This window comes from Lonchura striata, chromosome Z, assembly GCF_046129695.1.
Source record: "Lonchura striata isolate bLonStr1 chromosome Z, bLonStr1.mat, whole genome shotgun sequence".
Taxonomy (NCBI): Eukaryota; Metazoa; Chordata; class Aves; order Passeriformes; family Estrildidae; genus Lonchura; species Lonchura striata.
Genome location: NC_134642.1, coordinates 20397218 through 20419806, shown reverse-complemented (window position 1 = coordinate 20419806; position 22589 = coordinate 20397218). Strand labels below are relative to the sequence as shown.

General features: G+C 36.6%; 1 protein-coding gene across 16 annotated transcripts in view; it reads left to right on the top strand.

Annotated features, from left to right (window-relative positions):
* The window catches only part of MPDZ (multiple PDZ domain crumbs cell polarity complex component), a 93931-nt gene that overhangs the window by 42257 nt on the left and 29085 nt on the right, over positions 1 to 22589 (top strand). For 6 of the 16 annotated variants that reach the window (XM_021525556.3, XM_021525555.3, XM_021525558.2 and 3 more), the window contains exons 18-28: positions 588 to 704; positions 3212 to 3370; positions 6149 to 6436; positions 7358 to 7481; positions 10461 to 10659; positions 13398 to 13439; positions 17620 to 17724; positions 18514 to 18606; positions 19086 to 19263; positions 21311 to 21421; positions 21949 to 22032. In XM_021525556.3, the coding sequence (XP_021381231.2) occupies positions 588 to 704; positions 3212 to 3370; positions 6149 to 6436; positions 7358 to 7481; positions 10461 to 10659; positions 13398 to 13439; positions 17620 to 17724; positions 18514 to 18606; positions 19086 to 19263; positions 21311 to 21421; positions 21949 to 22032 (1500 nt within the window). The remainder of the gene's footprint in view (positions 1 to 587; positions 705 to 3211; positions 3371 to 6148; positions 6437 to 7357; positions 7482 to 10460; positions 10660 to 13397; positions 13440 to 17619; positions 17725 to 18513; positions 18607 to 19085; positions 19264 to 21310; positions 21422 to 21948; positions 22033 to 22589) is intronic. The other 10 variants (XM_021525571.2, XM_021525567.2, XM_021525564.2 and 7 more) reach the window with 7 other exon arrangements.

The following is a 22589-nucleotide window of genomic DNA, read 5'->3' as shown; positions in this document are numbered from 1 at the left end:
TATTATGCTTGCCAAGTAATTAAATGTTACAAATAATCCCTGCTTCTTTTGCAGTACTGGACAAATGCACCTACTATCAAATTATTGGAAAAAGCTACTGGTTTATAGTCAGAATTACATTTTGTCCTCTAGAGGCTAGCAAATATAATTGTAAAACACAGAGAGTAGATGAAGTCTCCTTGCCTGCAAGCAAAATTGCTCTGTGGCTAGCAAGATTATAAGGATTACTCTGCTGTTAGGCTCTTTCTCTGTTGATAGCTATGATGGCAGTTTTAGTATATCTTTATTTAGACCAGAAACTGAAAATGAGCCTAGACTAAGTTGTGGACTCTGTGGTATACTTCAACAGGCATTTTTCATTATTTGGGATTTCAGAATGATGTGTGAAGCTGAATCAATTCAGGTAAATTTGAAAAGAAAAAAATGTCTCTTTACCCAGTAAATACTGTGACTGTGATTGAAATGATCTCTGCTGCATTTGGAATCCATTTGCCTTTCTAAACAGCCCCTGCCCCTCTCGCAGAATGCACTCTGCACCTGCTGTGTCCAGGCCACTCAACCAACTCAGAGCTTCATTCTTTCTGCAGCTTTCGCCTGAGGAGGGCTATGTCTCTGCTAAGGAAGATTGCTTTTTCTACACTGCCCAGTCACTTGAGGAGGAGGGGCCAGCTGATGCAGCCCTCTTCCATGCTGAGCTGGCTCTGGTTAGTGGCCAAACTTACCGCAGATTTCTTCAGTCTTTGCATTTTGTAGTGAAAGGAGTTGCCTCGCCGCTATTCATGCTTATTTTTTAGTGTTCACTGTCTCCACATTACTCATCCACTGTAGGTGGGATGGATTCTGACTTTGTAGAAACTGGTGTCTAGAGACTTCAGTTTTTTGCATGAGCTGTGAATCTGGCCTATGATATGTTAATTTCTGAGGAAAAAAAAATGTATTTTGCTAATGTTTTCAAAAGTGCATGGGTATCCATATGTCCTTGCATGTACTGAGCAGCCCTTTGGAAATCTCACCTTTTTGGAGAAATGTTCATGTGCTTATTTTTCTATGTATCATAATACATCACTTTTCTACTGTGGAAAGTTTTTGATATTCCCTTTTTGCATGTAATCCAGCCTTACAAGGAACACTATATCTTCAAAAGCTGCAAATACTTCCTCCTAATAATATTCTACAGCCTTCAACATCAATCAGTGATTATGTGATTTACAAGGTCAAAAGGTGTTCACTTGGACAAACAATGCGGCTTACCTGAGCAATCAGCACCTTACATAGCCCAGAAGTTACCAATAAGAACTCAGATTAAAAAGACACAGGAACTAGGGCACTACAAAACAAGAAAAAATCCTCCAACCCTTCCTCCCACAAAATAAAAAAATAAAAAATGAAAAAACAACCCAGTATACACATGTATATGTATGTATTCCAAGTGTGTATTCTCATGGTTGTTTGTTCTGTTCTGGGTCTGATGTTGAAATTATTAGACCCTCATTTTCTGGAGACTTGAGCAGGAAAGCAGCTTCTAAACATGATAACTTAGTTCATTAGAGAAAAAGTCAAACTGAACAAAAACCTGAAATGGATTCTGTCAAGGTGAAAATCTCTGCATTACTGCTTCCAGCAGGTTTGTTGTTTTTTTCACATTTGCAGATGACAAGCTGATTTAATAGCTTGCCTTTAATCAAGACTACATGTTTTTAATTCTTCAGTTTGTTACCTTTAGCAGTTAGGTAAGAGTATTTTTCTTGCTCTATTCGTTTAGAAGAAGCATGAGTTTATATTCTTAATAACCTTTAATTGAAGATGTGCTGAAATGATCAGATTAAAACTATCTAAAAAAATTGACTTCCATCTGTGGTTCCAATCAAAAAAACACTTGTGAAAAAAAGCAATGAAGATACACAACATAATAAAATTGTCATTCAAGTTTGTCAGTTGTCTAATTAAATGTGCAAAATGGGAAACTAAATGTTCAGTCACTCAGCTGAAGATATGTTTTGAGAGTGCACATTTGAGATACTGTTTTTCATAGACAGATTGGTAATCAGATTTTACAGATATGTCCTGAATTTTCACAATATTTTTTTAGGGCACAGCTTTGGTAAAATGAATACGCGTTTTCAGGAAGATGAGCTGAGAGTAAGTTACAGCAAAGAAGCAGTTTGGATTAACAGTTAAGTCTGTAGGCTTGAAATAAAAAAAAAAAAAAAAAACAAAACAAACTTTTTACTCTGAAAAGGAATCAGTGTGTTGAATTACTGCAGACTGTTGCTACTGCTATAATGGATTCATAATATGATTAACCACAGGGTTTGAAAAACAAGTTAGATCCCATCTCTGTAGATGGGTGCACTTATCTGCGTCATACAAGTTTATGACATGGGCATGGCTCTTAACCCAGTGATCATTTTGTTGGCCTACAATATGTTCTTGAGCTCAGCCGGGGAGATGAAATAATAATCAAAGTGTTAAGAGGCACCATAAATTAGGGTTTTTAGGGCTTAATTTTATTCTAGTATTTAAAAGAATATGAGTCTTTGAAAAAAATACATTTCATTTAAAAATAAAGGCAAAAGTACTACCCATGTCAATGTCTGAAACTCTTTTAAAAATTTTATTTCTAATGTAAGAGTAATAGAAATATAGGAATGTTTATAGTATTTTTTTTTTCAAAAGCAAAATAATTTAAAATTTTTTAAAAAATACATTAATTAACTTTTCATATAAATGCGCTGTAAAGCACTGTAGTTTCCAGATTGTTTTTAAAAGACTATAAAAATAACTGATCCTAAGAAGTTGAGTCAAGAGAACATTCCTGACATGTGGCACCAAGTTAAGCTCAATATTTTTTCTGTGCTAATTTTTGTAAAAAAAAAATTAAAAAGAAGCCCTAAAGAAATCAAAATATAGACACCAAGAAGTGCAGTGGAATTTGCCCAACATGTTCTATTAATAGGCATGAGCGTGCCTCAGCCCCACAACTTACTCTGGTTCAGACTCTTGCTTTACTTCAGATTTTCTTTGCAACCTTTGAAGAAGTAGTAACACGGATTTATCCTACTGCACTTTGCAAATATAATTTCAATCTGAAACATGGAATGAAAAAGAAAAAGAAGGAAAATATCAGTATGTAATGGCTGGTGTGCATGTGTTTGGGGCTTACGTGGTGTGAGGGCAAGAGCCTGGCTGATTGAATTGCTTTTGTTGTTAGGTGGACTCTGGCGAGGCAGATCTAGCGGATGAGTCCACCTTTGAAGCACAGTATTCTCTAGAGAGAGACGTCTTCCAGGATTCAGTGGCAGCTCTGCACGACAGTGCCTGTAGCAGTGAGGTGAATGACAGCTTCTCTCTTCCATTATCAACTCCCAAGGTAAAATTGAGGATGGTTTTATTGATGACAAACTTTGATTTTGAGTGTCAGCAGGCTGCGTTATCGGATAGAAGTGTTTTGTGTCATCCTGGTTCAAAATGCTCTATTTGCTACCAGGGTAAAATTTTGTTTAGAGTAGTGCTGATGTCTTTGTTGAAGAGCGAGGCAGATAGAAGGCACAAAGCTTGGATTTTTGCTAGATAAAGCATGATTTAGCCAGCATATGGTGAGATATTTGTAGTATTAAAGATATGTTGAGCAATCTACTAGAAAAATATAAGTGTAATTCAAAGCATAGTAAAGAGTAACGAAATTACTCTGTTGCTCTATATTTTAGTATGAAAAGCAAGAGTAAATTTTCATCCTGATTTTTGCTTTTATGCTTCATAATTAGTATGTTTCTGTGGTTTGGAATGAAGTTTTCATAATGATGCCGTAATGAAAAGTAAGTCCGTGTATGTCGAAACTCTGCTAATAATATTTATGTAAAGCAAATGAAGATTGATTTAAGAATATTAAGAAGATCAATAGCTTTTTTGGTTCTTGGTCACATACCCATAATGACCTGACTGTGTTATCTTTCTTTCCATGTTTTTTCATGTTCTTTTTTATTTTAAATCTTTAGATTTTAATATCACTAACCTAGAGCATTCCAATTCCATTCTCCTAGCAGTCCTCATTGAAAACCACTGGGTTTGTAGTCTGTGGTCTTGAATAGAGTAGCTGCTGCTTTTTCTGCCGCACCTGAGCTGCAGTAACTCCCGTTAACCTTTCTTCAATATGTTTAGCCCTTACGAGGTACTGGTTAGAAAGCAAGATTCATCTTCTAATGGTTTCTCCTAATCAGAAGAGCACGCCTCTGCTTTGCCAGTGGGACAGCTTGCATTGTTTAACTCTATAATTGTTCCTTAAATGGATTATGTATTTTACATGCTTAGGAACATTTTGTGAGATAGAGGCTGGATTTATACTATATATCACATTGAGGGTCTAGAAAGTCTTTAGTTATTTTCACCATTGACTTAAATATAGCTTTGGTTTACATACTCTTTTAAAATACCACAGTCCTAACTTTTCAGTGTTCATCTCTCTACACTAGTACGAAGTGAGTATTAAGTTCTCATCAAGTAACCTATTCATGATTCAAAAACCAAACATTGTGGGAAAATCTGTTCATTAGTGAAGACTTCTGGAGCAAGTAAAATGCAGTAAAAATTAAAACAGAACTATTTGATGCTGTGAGGAATGCAAAGATATTTCAGTTATTCCTGGCTGCAGGGCAGTTGGCAGGTTCTGAGTGTCACTTTGGTGTCACATTTAAAATAGGTCTTGAAAAACATACCTAAAATAAAGCAGATACTCTAGTGGGACCACATGTTACCGTAGTTATGAATTCCTGAAACTGTGTTTGTCCTAAAAAATAATTGCATTATTGTCTTTTCTTTAAGTGAGACAAAAATAAAAATGAGTATATGATGCAACTCCTAATATAGGGCATACAAAATAAATATTTGCTTCACTGATTTGGAAATGGATACAAAATAGACTTAAAAATAGATGTCCCAGCTGTATTTGAAACCTTATAAAATAATTTAAATAGATTATAGTATTGTGTTCTGTTCTCAAAAAGGTAGGAAATTATGTCATTGATTATATCACGCAGATTAGTTGTATTTAGGCTCTACACAATTATCTTCTCAGCTATTACTTAAACCACTTATGTACTGGTAAGCTTTTTCTGATTCTTGTCTGGGGACAGAACAAGCATGTATGAACTTCATGAAAGTTGACAAAAATGAATTCTAGGGCTCTTGAGACAAAATGTTGCAAAATATAATATTCCTAAATCCTCCCATGTCTCCTCAGCTTTTTGGAAAAGTAATAGAACAATTAATAGGACCAGCGGACAACTAAGACAGATAGAAGTAGTTGATTTTGAGCTGTTTTATTGCATTTCAGAAAAAAAATCTCTAATATTGATACCGAGCCTCTGAGTCCTTGATATATCTTTTTAAAATCTAATGACCTACCTGTTTTTAAAATAACTTTAAAAGGTCAGCTAGAGAATATTTGAAGGGTTTATTTTTTTTTTCCAGAATGTTGTGATTATTGAAATCCCTTGAAACATTTCAAAGGCAGGGCCTCAGAATCTTGGAACAAATATGTAGGGAACTTAGTACTAGTATTGCAGCCAAAATTGGTAGATTTGCAATAATTATTAACTAGTAAGCTTCTGTAATTGCATTATTGTATTTTATTGTTTCCACATTTCAAATCCCCATTCATATTCACCTGCTGAGGTTTGACCAAGTTTTTACTTGTCATTCTTTTTGAGGAAGAGAAATCTTAATATATTTCTGCTCAGTTAAATGGATGATAACATTGCATTCATATTGTCTGAGCGGCTTGAAGTTCCTCTTTGCTTGCTAAGTGTGCTGAAAGTAAAGACATTGGTCTTGCAAAGTTCTTTCACTTGAGAAAAAGAACTGTATGCTTGAATTTTAAAAAGTTATTGGAGTTATTCAAGCTAGAGTTAGTAATTTATTTTACTGATTTCTGGTGTTATAAAGCAGAAGAAATGGTCTAAGAAATCAAGTTTACTTTATAGTAGAAATGAATGCCTATAGGGAACTGTTGATGAGGTTAATCTTGCTGATCTCACAGAAGTATGTTTAAATTCTATGAGATTATTTTTTGTTTAAGGTTTTAGCATGAAATAGGGTTTTGAATTATACTACAAATGAATGGTGATTGTTCATTGTCTCCTGTGTTGAATAGTCTCTTGGAGAGGAATGCCCAAATGCTGCACCTGATTTCCGTGTATCTGAGAAGAATCTGTACAACATGAATTTGAATCAGAGACTAAGAGATGAAAAGTCTCTAGTGGACAGTAGTCTGGAAACAGCAAGTGATTTTACTAAAATAGATCTTTTGACACTGGAGGTTTCAGACACTAACCAAAATGAAAGTGAAAATATAGCAACATGGACTGGATCTCAGACAACATCAGAAATTGTACTAAATACAAGCCTTGCTACTACCACACAACTTGATCCCAATGAAAAAGTAAGGTTATTGCCTTTTTTTTTTTAATAATAATATAAAAAACATACAGACAGCCTGTAATTAGACCAAAGAATTTCCTTCAGCATTGTCACAGGCCAATAGCCGTGTATATTTCTTTGATTATTAATGTCCTTTGGATATGTTAGCTCACATCAAAACTTTGGGATATAGAGCTTTCTAAAAGAGGACATAATTTATTTTACTTTCATCAAGACAGTATTTTCCCAGAAGTTGGTGGTACAAGGGTATATACGAGTGTTCTCAGGCTTCACATAATTGGATACTACTGTGTACCCCCTGGGCAGGACAGGGGAGTTTTCTTAGCCCTTCTTAACCTTCACAGGGGCATGGGTGCAAGCAGAAGGTGCACAGCTGGAATCAGGCCTAGGAAGCCAAGGACAGTGGTGGAAGCCAAGGGGCAATGGTGTGAATGTTTTCCATCATGGTGTTTTTGTAAGCCTGTGCAGTTCAGCTCACAAACTGATCTGTGATACTGCAGTGTGCAAACATAATTTTCCTTTATATGACAGTCACTGTGACATGTGTTGCTTATTTATTCAATTTAGTGGTCTATTAAGAAATGCCTAGAAGAGCTGCAATTTCTTACAAGATTTGTTACTTTAGTACTGGCAAATTATCAAACATCTGTGGTGAATAAATCTGAAGCCCTTGAATTCATTCTACTAATTTTGATGTCCCTAAATTAAAAGTGTGCTTTGTGATAGATTTGGTATATTGCCTGAATGAAAACAGAAATCATCGTGTTAGTTTGATCTTTGATGAACTGACTTTTCTGTCTGTATAAGGAATCTGATTTAATTATGTGCATGGCTTTTGTGTAAGGCAAAAGTAGTTGAGATCAGTGTGACCAATCATTTTTATCTTGGTAATCTGAACTGGTGTTATTTTTCCTTATGTTAGGATCAATTTCTTTTAATGGAAAAGAGATGCCCAGTATCTTTGGAAGGAAATTCCACACCCCAAAATTCAGTTAAAGACATGTATGAGAAGACTATCACTATTGCAAAAGGCAATTCAAGCCTAGGTAAGTAAATGAACTTCTTTTGTAAACTCTTTAGGCATATAGCTGTTGGTTTCCCTTGTATGTTCCCTATTTTATTAGTAAAAACTAAACATTTTCCAGTTAGTGGGGACAGGACATTTATTATTTGTTGCTCTTGTCGTGTTTGACTGTGATGGCACTGGATCCATTTGCTGTCATTGTGAACACAGAAGTGAAATGTGCGGTCTCACTGAGAATTTGTTTTCCTATAAAGGAGTTTAGACTTTCCTAAATGTTAGCAGAACAATTTTTATGCATTGTTTTTCAATGTACTAATATAGTGAAAATCAAGATATAGCCAGGGAATGCTGTAGAAGAACACTGTGGTCAAAGAGCTGCAGATGAGACTTTCAAATATTTGTAAATATAAAATGGTCTTGCTTCCTGAGGATGGTCAAAAGGGACTAAATAAGCTGCTTACTTCCTTGCCTCAAGTTTGAATCCAAAATGCCTCAATATTTCTAAAAATCATGTCATTGATGATTTTAATAGGTAGTATTTTTGGCTTAATGATATTATAATTTTGTACTGAAGTTCAAAGTTTTTAGATTTCTGCAATCTGCAACTTCCTGAACAGACTGGCTAGAAACACATTCTGGAGTGAACACACACAACAGATGATAATGTTTTTCATTGTCCTGTCATGCTCTCAGCTCTGACCTTGGGCAGTGTGAAGGAGAGAACAGGAATTGAACCCTCCCAGAGCCCATTCTGGGAAGGCTTTGTGTTGAAAGGCAGTGATGTGTGCTTCCTGTTTGTGGCTTGTATGTTTGTTTGGTTTGATTTAGGTTCCTCGTACTGTTTCTTCCAGCCAACTGCATACTCTCGAACAGTCTTTGGGATTGGTAGGGCAGGACTTTGTGTGGGTGCTGGCTTTTAGCAGTAACTCTGTAAATGCTTTAAAATGGGCTTCCACAGCCCATAAACAGTCCTAAGTCAGGACTTCCTTTCTGTGCAGAGGCGGGTGTCAGTTTTTACAGCTGTGATGCTATATTTCAGTGGGCATCTTGACCTGGAATAAACTTTTTTTGGTGGCAGGATGCTCAGTCTGCCATGTATCACCTTCATGAAACAGCCATCCTTCAAAATGGATCTCATCTAAAACCAGGGCCTGAAAAATAAAAATATGTGGAAAAGGCTGATGTGGGTATAATTTTTATCTTTCATTGGTTAATTACTAGCTTTACTGGCCTCATTGCAAGGCTGTATAAAGTACAAGTCACAATACATTTCGAAGCATCTGGATTTTTTAAAAAAAGTTTTCTTTGCAATGAACTCTTCATTCAGTGGAGTAGCTTTTCATTTATGTGTATGAGTATTTTAAGTACAGTGAACAAAGCAAATTTCATCTCAAGCATAATCTGGCATGAAGATACAAACTGGCAGACATTGTCTGCTGGCAGACATTTTATGCATAAAAAATAAGACTGGCATTGATATATATAAAATATTAATGCGAATATTGCTTTCTTCTGGCTTTTGACTGTAACATTTTTGTTCCAGTCTGAGTGTGCTCTGGCCTGGGAAGCAGCCTTGGTAGAGTGACCAATTTACACACATGGCAGCACTGCTTTTACCCTTCCATTTCAAAAAAGCATCTAAGTCAATAACTATGAACGATGCTGAAAGCTACAGATGCATTGATTAAATAATTGAGAGTTAAGAACTGGCACTTCTTTTTTCCTTTCAAATGGTGTCAACCATAGTTTGCAGCAGCTGTTTAATGCCAGCTACTGCTGGAGCTCTAACATTTTGACTGTGATTTTTTAAAAAGATGAGAAGAGCTGAAATGCCATTGTCCTGCAAAAAGTTTGGCAATTTTACAGTGACATTTGCATTTTTAATCTGAAACTGTAGGTGTCCAAAGTGTGACATCAGACTTTCAGATCTGTAATAATGATGTCAGCATAGGAAAAGGAAAAGGGGGTCAGTTTTTTGTGTGATGTTTTCCTAAAGTGCTGTTACACTATCCTCAGTAATGTCTGTTACTATTAACCAAATAACAAGGTTAGGTCCAGAACTTCAAACCACATTTTGATAAAATAAAAAGTTTTTTATTAAGCAGTTTTAAGATGAGTTCACCAAATGGACTTCAAGGGTTCCAGCCCTGCCTTTCACACTGCCTTAGTGGAGAACTAAGTTTTTCCTGAAGCTGTTATAGGATCTGTTTAATGAGCACCAAGTGCCCTGAAGGTAACAGTGACAACTCGTGTGTAACCAGAGTCACAGTAACACATGACGGCCATCGCAAGTCAGTCCCTATGGGTTCCTCATAGGAGAGGAGAGGCTAAGAGGATATCTGTCTTATTTCCAATTACTGGAAAGAAAGTGGAGTTAAAAGGTGCAAATATTGAGAAGCAGTATTCTTCTGTGCCACAGGTAGCATACTGTTTTAAGTAAAATATTGGGCTGTATCCATTAGCAATATACAGACTTTCACAGAAGTCAGAATGCTCTTCTGGATCTAAGCTATAGCCCACCTAGAAGAGTGGGAAGACAGCCAGCATCTCAGTGGGATCTGATTCATGCTTTCTGTTGAAAATAAGTGTGTATTTGTTTTCAGCCTGTTAATTACCTATGTAATCATTTCACCTTCTTTCCAAAGAGAGTTGTCATAAACAAAAGTGAAATGTGTATAAACTCAGTGAACCACTAGAAGAGTGGTGATTTTAAATGCTTTTTAAGAAATTTCATTATGTCTGTATTTTTTGCTTAAATATTCCACTATCTTAATTTTTCTTGTATTGAACTGAGTATGTGAACTGACAACAAGGTAAAGTTACTGTGATTGTGATTTGTAATCGCTGTCTCAAAGGAGAAGAGTAAGAGCAAAATTTAAAGGCTTGGTGATATTGGCAGGTTGGCTGACTGACTTTTCCTTTCCCTGTGCCCCATTTCTTTATGTTGGCACTCGGAGCTGTGGCTTAAAGACATTAACTGTTCTATGTACTTTTTTAATAGGGATGACAGTAAGTTCCAATAAAGATGGTTTGGGAATGATAGTTCGCAGTGTCATCCATGGAGGCTCAATAAGTCGTGATGGACGGATTGGTGTGGGGGACTGCATCCTGTCCATTAATGAAGAGTCAACCACTAACTTAACCAATGCGCAAGCCCGGGCTATGCTGAGACGACATTCACTCATTGGACCAGACATAAAGTAGGTAAAACTAGATGATGAATTATGGTGGGAGAAAGCTGATAATATTTTTTTTATTATTATTTGTGCAAGTATTTTACATGAAAATTTTGTTATTACATATGAATTTACCTTTAAGTTGCAGCGTCAGATGGATAATTCACATTCAAATTACATTTCAAAGATGAGATCACTTGTGTGAGAGGCTTCAGATACTCTTAGAAATCACTGCCATGATTATTACTGTCCTGCCTAGTTTTATTGAAAGAATAGGATTAGACAGAATTTTGCATTCATAGTATGACTATTCAAAGGAAAGTTACAATTTTATCAAGATGTTTGTGGTTCTTGAGGGTGGACTGTCCTCGCCACTGCCACTGCACAAGTAATTTCATCTAGTTTTTTTCATGGGTTTTGGTTTTGGGTGCCAGACAGAAAGTATGAAATAGGATGTTAATGCAGAAAATTCATACTCAAAACATTTCAGTATGTCTATGACAAACAGTGGAAACACTGTTTTTTGTAGTCACTTCCAATTTTTTATTAGTACATATGAATGAGCTGTTGCTCTTACCCATAACTGTCTGCTCTTGGTAGTAGTAGTTTCAAATTTGCAATAATTAATACAATTTTTGAGAAGCCTACTTGGGGAGAAAGTTTCTTCACAAAAATTTACAAAATTTTAACTGCCTTTAAGTACAATCCTATCTAGTTGCTGTAGTTGTGGAATTAACTTTGCCCACAAGAACCATCTGGAAATGAGGCTGATCCTGGAGATTTGAGTGGAACTGTAGGCACACCACTGCTGGGTTTACAGCTTCAAAACCTAGTGACTGTTTTCTCTGTTTAGCCTGTGGTAAAAGTGATTGGGTCAGATATGGATATGGGTTAGCGGAGTTGTTGGTAATAGAAACCTCTACTTATTGGTGAAGGTGGCCTTGAAAGAATCAGTCCAGTCCCAGTGTGGTTATGGGTGTAACTGAGGATAGAACTGAGTTCAGAATGGACAGCAGGATGTTCGATACTCACCCAAGTATTCTAGCTTGGAAGATACCTAGTGTTTTGGGAACAGGTGGACAAAGTACCTTCACTATGGCTACTAGGTTTACTTGCATGCCCCATAGCTGTCACGCATTTAAGATTATGAGTTAATGTAAGCCTGTTTAAATAAAAGGCTTTATAATGCATTACATTATTGCTCATATCATGAATTACATTATTGTAAATGCTGTCAGGAATATAAGTGAGTCAGTATTGATAAAATGTCACATCGATTGTTACTGTAGAGACTATGACTCTCAAGTATCATGACTCAAGTTGGTTGTATGTGCACATGCATGTGTGTATACCTGCTTAGAGATACAAATGCTGCAGCACTATTCTTCTATGAAGAGTCTTTTTTTAATACTGTAGTTCATAACCAAATACAGATGTGTTCACTATTTGTGGTTATGCTTTTATAGCTGCTCTATTTTATGCTGTGTGACCACATGTTTTGTTTTGCTGTTGTGTTAGAAATACTAAAATCTTGCCTTAGGTGTGGATATTCAGATTTTCCAGAGAAAAATGCATCCCATTTCTGAAAGATACTGAAATCAGAAAGACTAAATTTGTTGATAGCTTCTAAAGGAGTCTTGCAAGAAAAGTTATAGTATTTTTGTGACCACATAGTTTTGCTGTAGCACTATTCAGCATAATCAAACTTCTGTTTAATTTTTAACTTGAAGGAGCAGTACAGGATCCCAGAAAAATATTATGACACAAACATGTGGATAACACCCCAAATCAGAAATTCAGAGATGAAGAGCTTCATGTTAAGATAGTTCTTTATGTTTGCTGAGAAGGATACACACCCCTCCCCTTTTCCCCTCCCATATTTGTCAATTCAGAGTTAATGTGGTGCATCACCTTGCAGCATTTTTTATTTAAGGGCCATCATTTCAGACTTAAGTTGGTTGTCTTTGGTATCTTCCTTGGAAAACAAGGGTATGCTAGCACCCAGACATGACCATCTAGATATCATTCCTCTTAGTCCTTACTGCAAAATTTACCCCTTAACGTTTAGACTGAGATTTTTTTGGGTAGCAGGGTGCCCCCAAAAAGTGATTAAACAGAAGTATTTTGCTTCCAAAGCTGTATTTCAAATAGTAGTAAATAGTATTTGCAGAGAAAACACAAAGCTGTTCTTACTGGCCATATAAAGGCATTCATTAATTCTGTTGAAGGATATTTGATTTTGAATAGTTCAAGAACAAGCAGCCTGAGTTTCAGAGTTGTGTATTTGATTTTTTTCCCTCTGTGTGTAGAAAACCAGATGTGTGGCCTTACTGAAATGCTCTGAAAACTCTGTTTCTCTTCTCACTCTACCTTGCCAGAAGCTTATATATTTTTGTAATAAAGCCAGTGTCTTGTGCTCAGCAGCAGCTGCTTGTAATATCTGTCAGATAATTATAAGGCTGAATTGGAATTCACCTGCCTGATTGGGGGGATGAATTCCTGATCAAGAAATGAGAGAGATTGCAATTCCATTTTCCATGACTCTTAGTAATCACTGCTATAGACAATAATAAAGAGCAGATGTTTTCTGGGTTAGATGTAGATGAAGTAGAGGTGGAACAGGACAAAAAAAGGAAAGGAAGAAAAAAAAAGCCAGCTCACACTTCTACATACATAAGTATGCCTGTCACATTCAGTGTGAGACATTGATATTAATTAACAACATTGTAAAAAGATGCTGCATCGTATGCTTCACGTTCTAGATCTTCTCCAGCACCTGCTGATGATCAGGCCCTGTGTTATGTGTGAGTATTGGCAATTCAGAAACTCATTATGGCTCTGTGTTGCAACTTGTCTGTAAAATCATTCCATGCTTTTATGACATCAATAGTAATGTCAGGGATATATCCAGATATAGGTACATATTCTCTTTCTTCTCATGTATATTTGTGTGTACATGCACATGTGGCTGCACATGTGGCTGCACATGTGGATGTGTATATAGCTTTTAATTAACAAAGATACAATTGTATGTGTATAACTATTATATATTTATATGTGGCTTTAAACTTGAAGATTGGAGCATGCTTTCTAAGTCTGGAATGAAAATACTTGTATCTAAAAAAAATATTGCTAGTATTTTTAAATTTAATCTATGACAGCCACCCAAGATGTGCTCAGAGCACGTGTGCATGTTGTGTGTAAGTGTACAAGGTTCACTTCTAGAACTGACATGAATACATTGTACTGATATCTGGATTAATCTCAGTGTCATATTTTCTGTGGCACTTACATTTTACTTCCTTCATATATGCAAAGGTTCTAATTGAACCTTAAATGTTAATTACAGTAATGTGTCCTAAGCATTTTCCATACTTCGTAATTTATTTGTTGGTGATTCAAGGTTTTGTGTGGCTGTTCAGTCAAGCATGTGATAAGTGTTCCTCTGTACTGCATGCAATGTTGTGTTTACAAGATACTTTCATATGTAAAACCATTGGTGTTTCCATTGTCACTGCTTTAGTTGCTAGTGCATATTTCTGGGGATAGGAGAAGTGGTAATAGCTCTTAAGAAAGAAAACCAAAACACTTTTCTTTCAAGCTGTACTGCTACAAAAGAGAGGAAGATGGTTAAACCATGCGCATACTTTCCTTTGAAATTGCTGAACTTTAATTTCTCTTGCAGTGAAGAAATATGACACAGAAGTGGAGCATACATATATTTATTTTGCTTTCTCTGCCTTCATGTCTGTTTTCTGGCCTGTGTTTCTCTTACTGTCTTCCCTGTAGCTGTACTGACATTGCCAGTCTGTTTTGCAGATAACTGGTGACTTGGTGGGGTTTTATTTCTCCTTTACAGCACAAAGTTATACACAGTTGGCCAGAGAAGCCAAAAACATTTCTTGTTCTGTGCCCCTCATCATCCCAGCCACAAGCTGAGCTGTTCAGGATGATGCTGAATTTCTTCAGACCTCACTTTGACCTCCAAAGTGAGCTTCAGCAGCAATCCAGCAAGGGATGGATTTGATAACTGTGAGGTGTCTGCCCATGAGCGCTAAGCAGGGAAAATACTCTTTCATTTCAATAACAACATGCAGAACAGAGAGTAGGAAGACAGTCACATCAGTAATACAGGTAATAAGAACAGTTAGGGAAACCTTTGCAGTTAACCAGACTTAGAAATCATAAGCAATATACAAGGATGAACTCCATGCAGAATATAACTTTTCATGTATTTGATCCATGTAATTTGGGTATTTTTTTGTATGTTATTTTTTTTGAAAAATGCAAATGTTCTGGTTTATGTTTGTGAAACAACTGAAGCGTTACAGAAACCTAGGTAAGAATGAACATGTAGATAAGAATGAACAGTTAAAAACACACTGAACGTTCGAGTGCTTTATACTAGGCTACTAGAATTTTAGTTAAGCACTAGAATACAAGAAATGTATTTTTTCCAAAGAACTAAAATGTAACAGTGAGATTGTCTCAATTTTATTCCATCTGTGGAAGTCAATTAGGTAATTCAATTGTTCAACTTTAGGTATGTTTTATAAAAATGGTAAAACAAACCTCTTTTTTTTATAATTCCAGTGCTGTACACAGAAAGGGAAGCTAAGGCAGCTTATCGGAGATGTTTATATGTATCATTTAAAACTCTTTGCGAGCATCCTTTGCGACATACCTTTTTAATGATTCAGCACAATGTCAGTTATTTAATCATATAATGCACAATAGGGTATGCCAAAAGTTGGAGTGCATATGGTTTGCCTCCTCCTTGAGATCGGCTGATCTCGAGTGCTCATGCATCAGGTAAGGACTACTGCTGTTATTGGCCCTTGGCACTCTGCATAATTATTTGCCTCACAGAAAAGGATTAGACAAGAGCCAATATATATTGGACACTGTACTATCAGAGGTCACACTCTGCTCTATATATTCAGTCTGAATCTGGGATAACCTGTTTCCTTTGTAGGACTCTGCCATTCTCCTTACGATACTTACACCTTCCAGCTTCAGTTTAGCATAAAGGAGATTGTTCAGGCCTTCTAGCCAGAAGTTCTGGTTTCTTTACTGTATCTTTCTGTCAAGGGAAAACTACATTATTTTGTATTTATTTTTATAAGTGATGAATATAAATGAATGAATGTTACATTTTCTTACATTGAAATGTAACTTACAGGTCTTACAGTTTTTGTAGAGGCAAGGTGTTCTTGTGGGTCTGTTGGGTGAAGCTGTTGCATCAGCATTTGACCCATGAGAGTTTTGTAAGCATAATACTAGTCCTTCACTGTAGCTCAACACACTTGGAGTTGGAGATGGCTGAGAAATAGTAGTCATTATTCTCCAAAATTATTTTCTCTCTTGCTTTTTGCTATTTTACTGCTGGGTCTTCACGGAATAGCTGCTGCATGTCTTTAGCATTTTGCAGTGCTAGAATGCCTTCAGAAAAGGCAGATAAGGGTTAGTGACATAGTGCTGAGAGTTTGTTTCCAAGTGTATGTTAACTTCTCAGCACTCCAAAAGGAAAATATGTTGTGTCAAGTAGAGTGCCACTTACGCGTTTGAAAAAACACCAATGCAGAGTAGGGAGATTTATATGAATTTAGATAATACAGTTTTAGAAATTTCCATTAAAAGAACTAGGAAGTTCCTTCTGTTCATTAGCCTAGACACGTTCATACTGACCCTTTTTTCACTTTTCTAGATAATGGTAGATGTGAGAGGAGGTAGGGATCATGCTTGGACACATACACAGATGGACAAATTAAGGTGGCCCTTATAATAATTTTTGTAGCGTGCTTTAGACTGATAGCATTAGTCATATAAAACTTTATTTGTGTTTGTTCTGATGCTTGATGTATTCAGCAGAAAACCACTGAGAAGGGGGAATCAGTGGCAATTAGGGTGTGACAAGGAGGACATCAGTCAGGAATGATGGACAGGAGACAGCTCCATATGAAAGCCTCAGGCTTGAAAGGATGTCTTCCCAGCAGCTTACATATCCTTGTGAAGTGGCCAAGACCTTTTATTTTTTCTTTAGCCCTGTCTCTTCTGTGGGGAAATATATTATTTTTTTTTTTTTAATAATGTGATGTATGGCAAGACAGACTTTTTTTCTGTCCCTTTTTCATCAGCTTTATTTCTTGGTATACTGGAGTCTGATAGCTAAGCTGTAGATTTTTAAGAACACAAAGCATCATTAAAGGAGGGCTATCTAAGTAGCCCTGCTTATATTGTGGAGGATTCTGTGGTATCCTTTTGCTCACAGATGGAAGCTTTTCAAGAAATATCCTTTAGGGCTTAATCTGTTTTCCCCTCTTTGTTTCACTCTCCCCAGTCTATGGGACTGTTTCAGGCATTCAAACATCAAGTGGAGTCTGCACATCATTTGGCTGATGAAACATGATTGTCGGACTGTTCCAAGCTGGTTGGAAGTTCTTGAAGGCCTGGAGGAAGGAGTTGAGCAGGGGATTGGTCCCTGTGGCATAGGTGGTGTGCTGTAACACATTTGTATGCCCAAACCCATGTTGTATTCTTCACTAAAAGCATAAAAATCTAAAATAAATATAAAACCACCCAGAAGAGCACAAAACCTCCTACAGGCCAACTTTCAGAAACATTTTCTGCAGTCATTAAGGGTGGTAATGGTGCCTCAATCTCACAGAACCTTCAATGTTCGTCTTTGCATGAGGAATCTGTGTTTTGAAGCTGGATTGTTTCTTGTCACATTCGTGTCACTGTTCAAGCACCCTCTAATTACAAAAAATTATGTACTGTTCAGCTACCTAATTTGACTATAGATATGTACTTGTTGCAAAGTCGCAAAGGATTTGTGTAAATGCTTATTCCCAGTATACCAGCACTGTTGCTTTGAAGTCAAGAAAGTAGTCTTGAGTGGCTTCCTCATATCCGTACCTCACACCCACTAAAGGGAGGACTGGCATTCCTATGCTTGTTTAATCATGTCCCATTTTATTGCAGTATTACATATGTGCCATCAGAAAATTTAGACGAGTACAGGGCCAGTCTGGGACAACAGACAGAGGGAGCACTGCCACTTGAACCTTTTCCTTCACATGTTGTGAGGTGAGTCAAAAGGTTCACAACTTTCTCCCAAATAGGTCTCAAAGGTGACTTTTTCCATATACCTTGCACATTTTGGGAAGGTAAGTTTTATTTTAGAAGAGATGAAATATGGATAATTTTATTCAGACCAGCAGCCACTACAATAAAAAGCTGTTAAAAATACAGTTTTTGCTTTGACTAGCAAAATTTTAAGAATTTTTTCAAGTATGCTTGATATGTCCAAAAAGGAGATTGAATCTTTTCTCATCCTCAATTTCTCTTTAATACCATGCAATTGGATTTACAGTTTACCACAAATACTGAAGTGTTTCCAGCATAAGACTTTGGTATTAATGGTCTTTCCAGAACATAACTGGAAAGAATAAATTGTGTCGTTCTTTTCCTTCAGTTTCAAATATTCATTGCAGTTACAGTCCAAAATGTCTAACTGATTAATTGGTTTTTTGCAATTCATCTCCAAAAGCAGTAAGTTTAGTTGAGTGCTGCTGTTTTAATTTCTTCCATTTTGAAAACAATAAATTACCTTTAACTTTGATTTGGTTGTAGTTCCAAATTGTACTTTGTTTTTCTGAGTTGTGGGTGGAAACTTCATTGCAGATAAGAAGTGGACAGGGAATCCCTGACCACCATATGTATTCTAAAAGACATCAGAAAAAGAAGTTCCTTACATGAATCTGATGTATAGATTATGATACTGTCAGGGTGATTCAATATGTGAATTTTTTCATAAAAATCTAGTGATTATGTAGATTATTTAGAAATTAATTTCATGTTTGTGTTTATCACCAGGGAACTTCCAGAGCTTCCAGAACGTGAAGAGGGGGAGGGAGAAGAAAGTGAACTTCAAAATGCAGCTTTCAGTAACTGGAACCAGCCCAGAAAGTTAGTGCAGATCTAGTTGCATTGTTATAAAATGTTATCTGAAATTCAAAAATTCTGAAACATATTTTGAGAGGAGTAAAACACAACAGAATCACTGCATTTATGTATGTTGTGCATTGAAGGAGTGATTAATGATTGACTTTTACTGCCATTGGGCTAAATCTCTGCAGTCTAGCAGTGTCTTGATTGTTATAGTAATTTATCTCTAATTATTCCCAGCTGACTCAAAGGGATCAAGTCAAAAAAGATGAAGAGAAAGATTCAAAGTTTCTATTAGAACTCAAAACAAGTTGACTGACTCAATTACAGAATTTCTGATCAATCCAGTAGATAACTTCCACTGAAAGACAAAAGTTTGCAAGGAGGAGTTATTTCAGAATTTTTAAAAATAATTGTGCAAATCCAGGTGTTTTTAGTGTGCATCTTTGTCATAATCACAACAGATTTTAATTTAGTTTGGTTCTTTTTTTATCACAAAGGGTTGAACTCTGGAGAGAGCCTAGCAAGTCATTGGGCATCAGCATTGTTGGAGGACGAGGGATGGGAAGCCGCCTGAGCAATGGAGAAGTGATGAGAGGGATTTTTATCAAACACATCCTGGAAGACAGCCCAGCTGGCAAAAATGGAACACTGAAAACTGGAGATCGGATTGTAGAGGTACCGTCTGAATGCCTTTTGTTGCAATTCCCCCAGCATCTCAGGAGTCACTGAGAGGGATGTGTGGTGGGCTGACAGCTGTGCAATTGCCACAGCTGATGCCACTTGAGCCACACAGACTGTAATACCATCTGCTGATATTTGTGTGCAGACAGCTGCCTGTTAAGTTGAATATTCCGTGTGAAACATATGACTGACTGTGTGAGCAGGGGTCTACAAGCCAGCAGTTCAACTTACTTATTTGAAAACCAGAATGTGTAGGAAAAAGCTTAAGTTTGGTGAAACTAAAAGATTTTTCACCTTTTGCACCTTTTCACTGGGTAGCAATAGAAACATCTTAAATCTTAATTGATTCACATAGTTCTTTATGCATCTTGTGCAGGAGTTAAAGGAGGCACATTTTTTTTTTTTTTTTTCTCCTGACATGAAGAGAAATCTGTGTTTGATGCTTGAGACATCAAGAACATTTTGCCCATGCCTGAGTATAATGTAGCCAGTGGTATTGCAGGGTGGGATTTATCTTCATTTCTCTTCTACTTAGAGAAGAGTGCTCATACAACCACTTCTGCTTTGTCACTTAAATATCTTACAGAATGAACATGCTAAAGGGAATAGATCTTTCCTGACATGACTATCAATGTCAGACATTGCCCTATATCCAGTGTCAGGCTGATAGGGACTGCCTCTATTTAATCTTGCTGACTGTCTATCAGTTGGAAGCACAACAGGCAGAGTGATGGACTTGATTCTGGCTCAGACTGGGCTTGACTTACCTGATGGTACTGAAACTGCAGTTTGCTGTTTGTTACAAGATTGATATTGAGGATCTTGAAATAATACCTTAGCGTAGGTAAGGTAACAGGATGGAACAGTTTGCAGTGTATAAGACACTGGGAGGTGGAATTTTGCTTGAAGGCTACAAAGTTAGAAACATCCATTTCACCTGAATAACTGGGGTTTTTTGAGTGCAATTGTTGCTGACAGTGATGCTTGCAGAAACAGGAATGGGAGAGTGAAAACAAAATGTTGTGTTAATGTGGCCGTTTCAGTTTCTCAAGTTGTGGCATATGTAAACTTCCATTTTTGCAGTGGAAACAGTTTTTCAGACATTGGAAGTTAGAGGGTATTATTGTTCTTGTTCAGTTCCTCATAGGTTTAGAATTTCTCTCAGATTGTTTTTGTGCTTTCTTATTTGCATTGGATGATTGAGTTAGACAATTAAATAGTTGTAGGGGTAATCCTCATCATATAAATTTGTGTGCTAGAATTGCCACTAACAAATAACCTTTCTGTGTTAGTTTCTAGCTTTTATTGTGGTCGTTGTGACAATACTTTACTGGCTCTAACTTCACATTAACATTGTTCTTACCTGGATAACAGGACAAATTGTTTTACACACCCATACATATACAGACATGGAAGAAAAAACAACCAGGCACAAATTTGTCCTTAGCCATCCTGTGTACATGGATTCTTCCAGAAGATAGAAAGCTTTTCACCTCTGACTTAAAAATTTAAATTCTGAATAAAGTGCTAAAATTAATCTTGGTTTCAGAAAAAAGAAGGTAAAACAAAAGAAAGAAGTACACTGTACTGGCTTAGTACCCATGATAGGGTCTCCAGCACCTAACAAGTTTCAGTTTTAAAATCTCATTAAGTCCTGCATAATAGTTTTTTTAGGTTTTTTTTTTTTTTTTTTAAGGTGGGATTTGCAGGAGGCAATATTTGGTAAACACTCTTACTCTTTTCATATTATCATACCTCATCTGTTACATTGCTTGTGGGAAAACTTACAGAGTCTGAACTAAAAATGTTGGAAAACATTTTTAAAACAGAGGAATAGCAGAATATTTATTTGATGTTCTGTCAGTGCTCCTGGAAATATCAAACCTGTGTTTAAGGGACCTCAGGCCAAGTCAGTAGAAAAGTCCACTAGAAATAGAGGTTTGGGCTTAGGTTTTAGTCAAAGTTTCCTAACCAAAACTCAGAACTGACTCATGACTCTTGTAGCTTCTTGCAATGTTAAGATGAGGCCTTCCAATTACAGGTGGATGGAATTGACCTCAGAGATGCCAGCCATGAACAAGCTGTGGAAGCCATACGGAAGGCAGGCAATCCTGTAGTCTTTATGGTACAGAGCATTATAAGCAGACCAAGGGTAAGCATAAAGATTGCAAAAAGAGATGTAATACATAGTAATAGATGAAGCAAATGTTCAGGATGGTGGTATTTGGGAATGGGATATTTAATCCTGAAAGTGCCATCTCAGCTATTTTAGGAATAAAGATTTGATTTAAGTATTATTTCCATTTAGAATGAAATCGATTTGGATTTGGAAATACCCTCCAGCACGCCGTCCTCAAACTATTTTGAAAAGCCTCAAGAAAGATAATTTGTTGGGGGGCAGAGTAGGAGTCTAAATAAAACCATCTGTTAGAGATTGACAGCGTGTCTGAGGAGCGCATGCAGAAATACAGCACCTGTTAAAAAATTCTGTGGACATTAATGAAAGGACCTAGAAGTACACTGAAGTTTTCCGTCAATAAACTGCATGGACGTTGCAGATAAAAGTTACACAGCTTTAATATAAGTTGCTTGCATCACTAGAAACTAAACTTCCTCATTGTAGAGTCTGTGTAAGCTGCATGTTTATTTACTAGTTGTCTCATAACTCTTGTTCCCCAGCCAGAGTCTCTTTATAGTCCTTCTTCAGCTTCTGCTCCCTGTGGGCAGAAAACTACTAACCCATTTTATCGTCAGTCATCTAAGGTAAAGTTGCATGAAAACGCTCTGTTGAATGTTGATTATTGACACTCAAACTACTAAAGTAATGCTTTTGTATTTGCTGTGATGTGAGCAGAGTTGCTGCTACTGAATGTTTAGGCCCATTTGGGATGGAAATGATGCCATTACTTTATCACTACTTTTATTTAGCGAATGATCATTTGCTATTTTTGATTGTAGTTCTTTATTCTCTATTTTCAAATTAAGCTAGTTGGTTATTTCTTGACTGTACTAACTAACTCTTGTTTCTCTGTAAGCAGAAACATTGCAAATGCTCTTCCTGTACCCATACATTATGTTGTGATCTTCATAAATGGCATTATGTTTATTATTTTCGTATTTTGAAACTTGAATTTGTACTTAATAATAAGATCTTATAAGAGAATATCCTGCTTTCATTCATGTCCAGTCACCCATGTAGCTAGCTGCCTGCACACATGAGCTATAATTATTATGGTGCCACTATGTATTTGACTAGGCACTCAGTTTTAAGTGACAGGTAGCTAATTTCTTCCATTTTGTTTTATGCAAGGTTTAGTAGT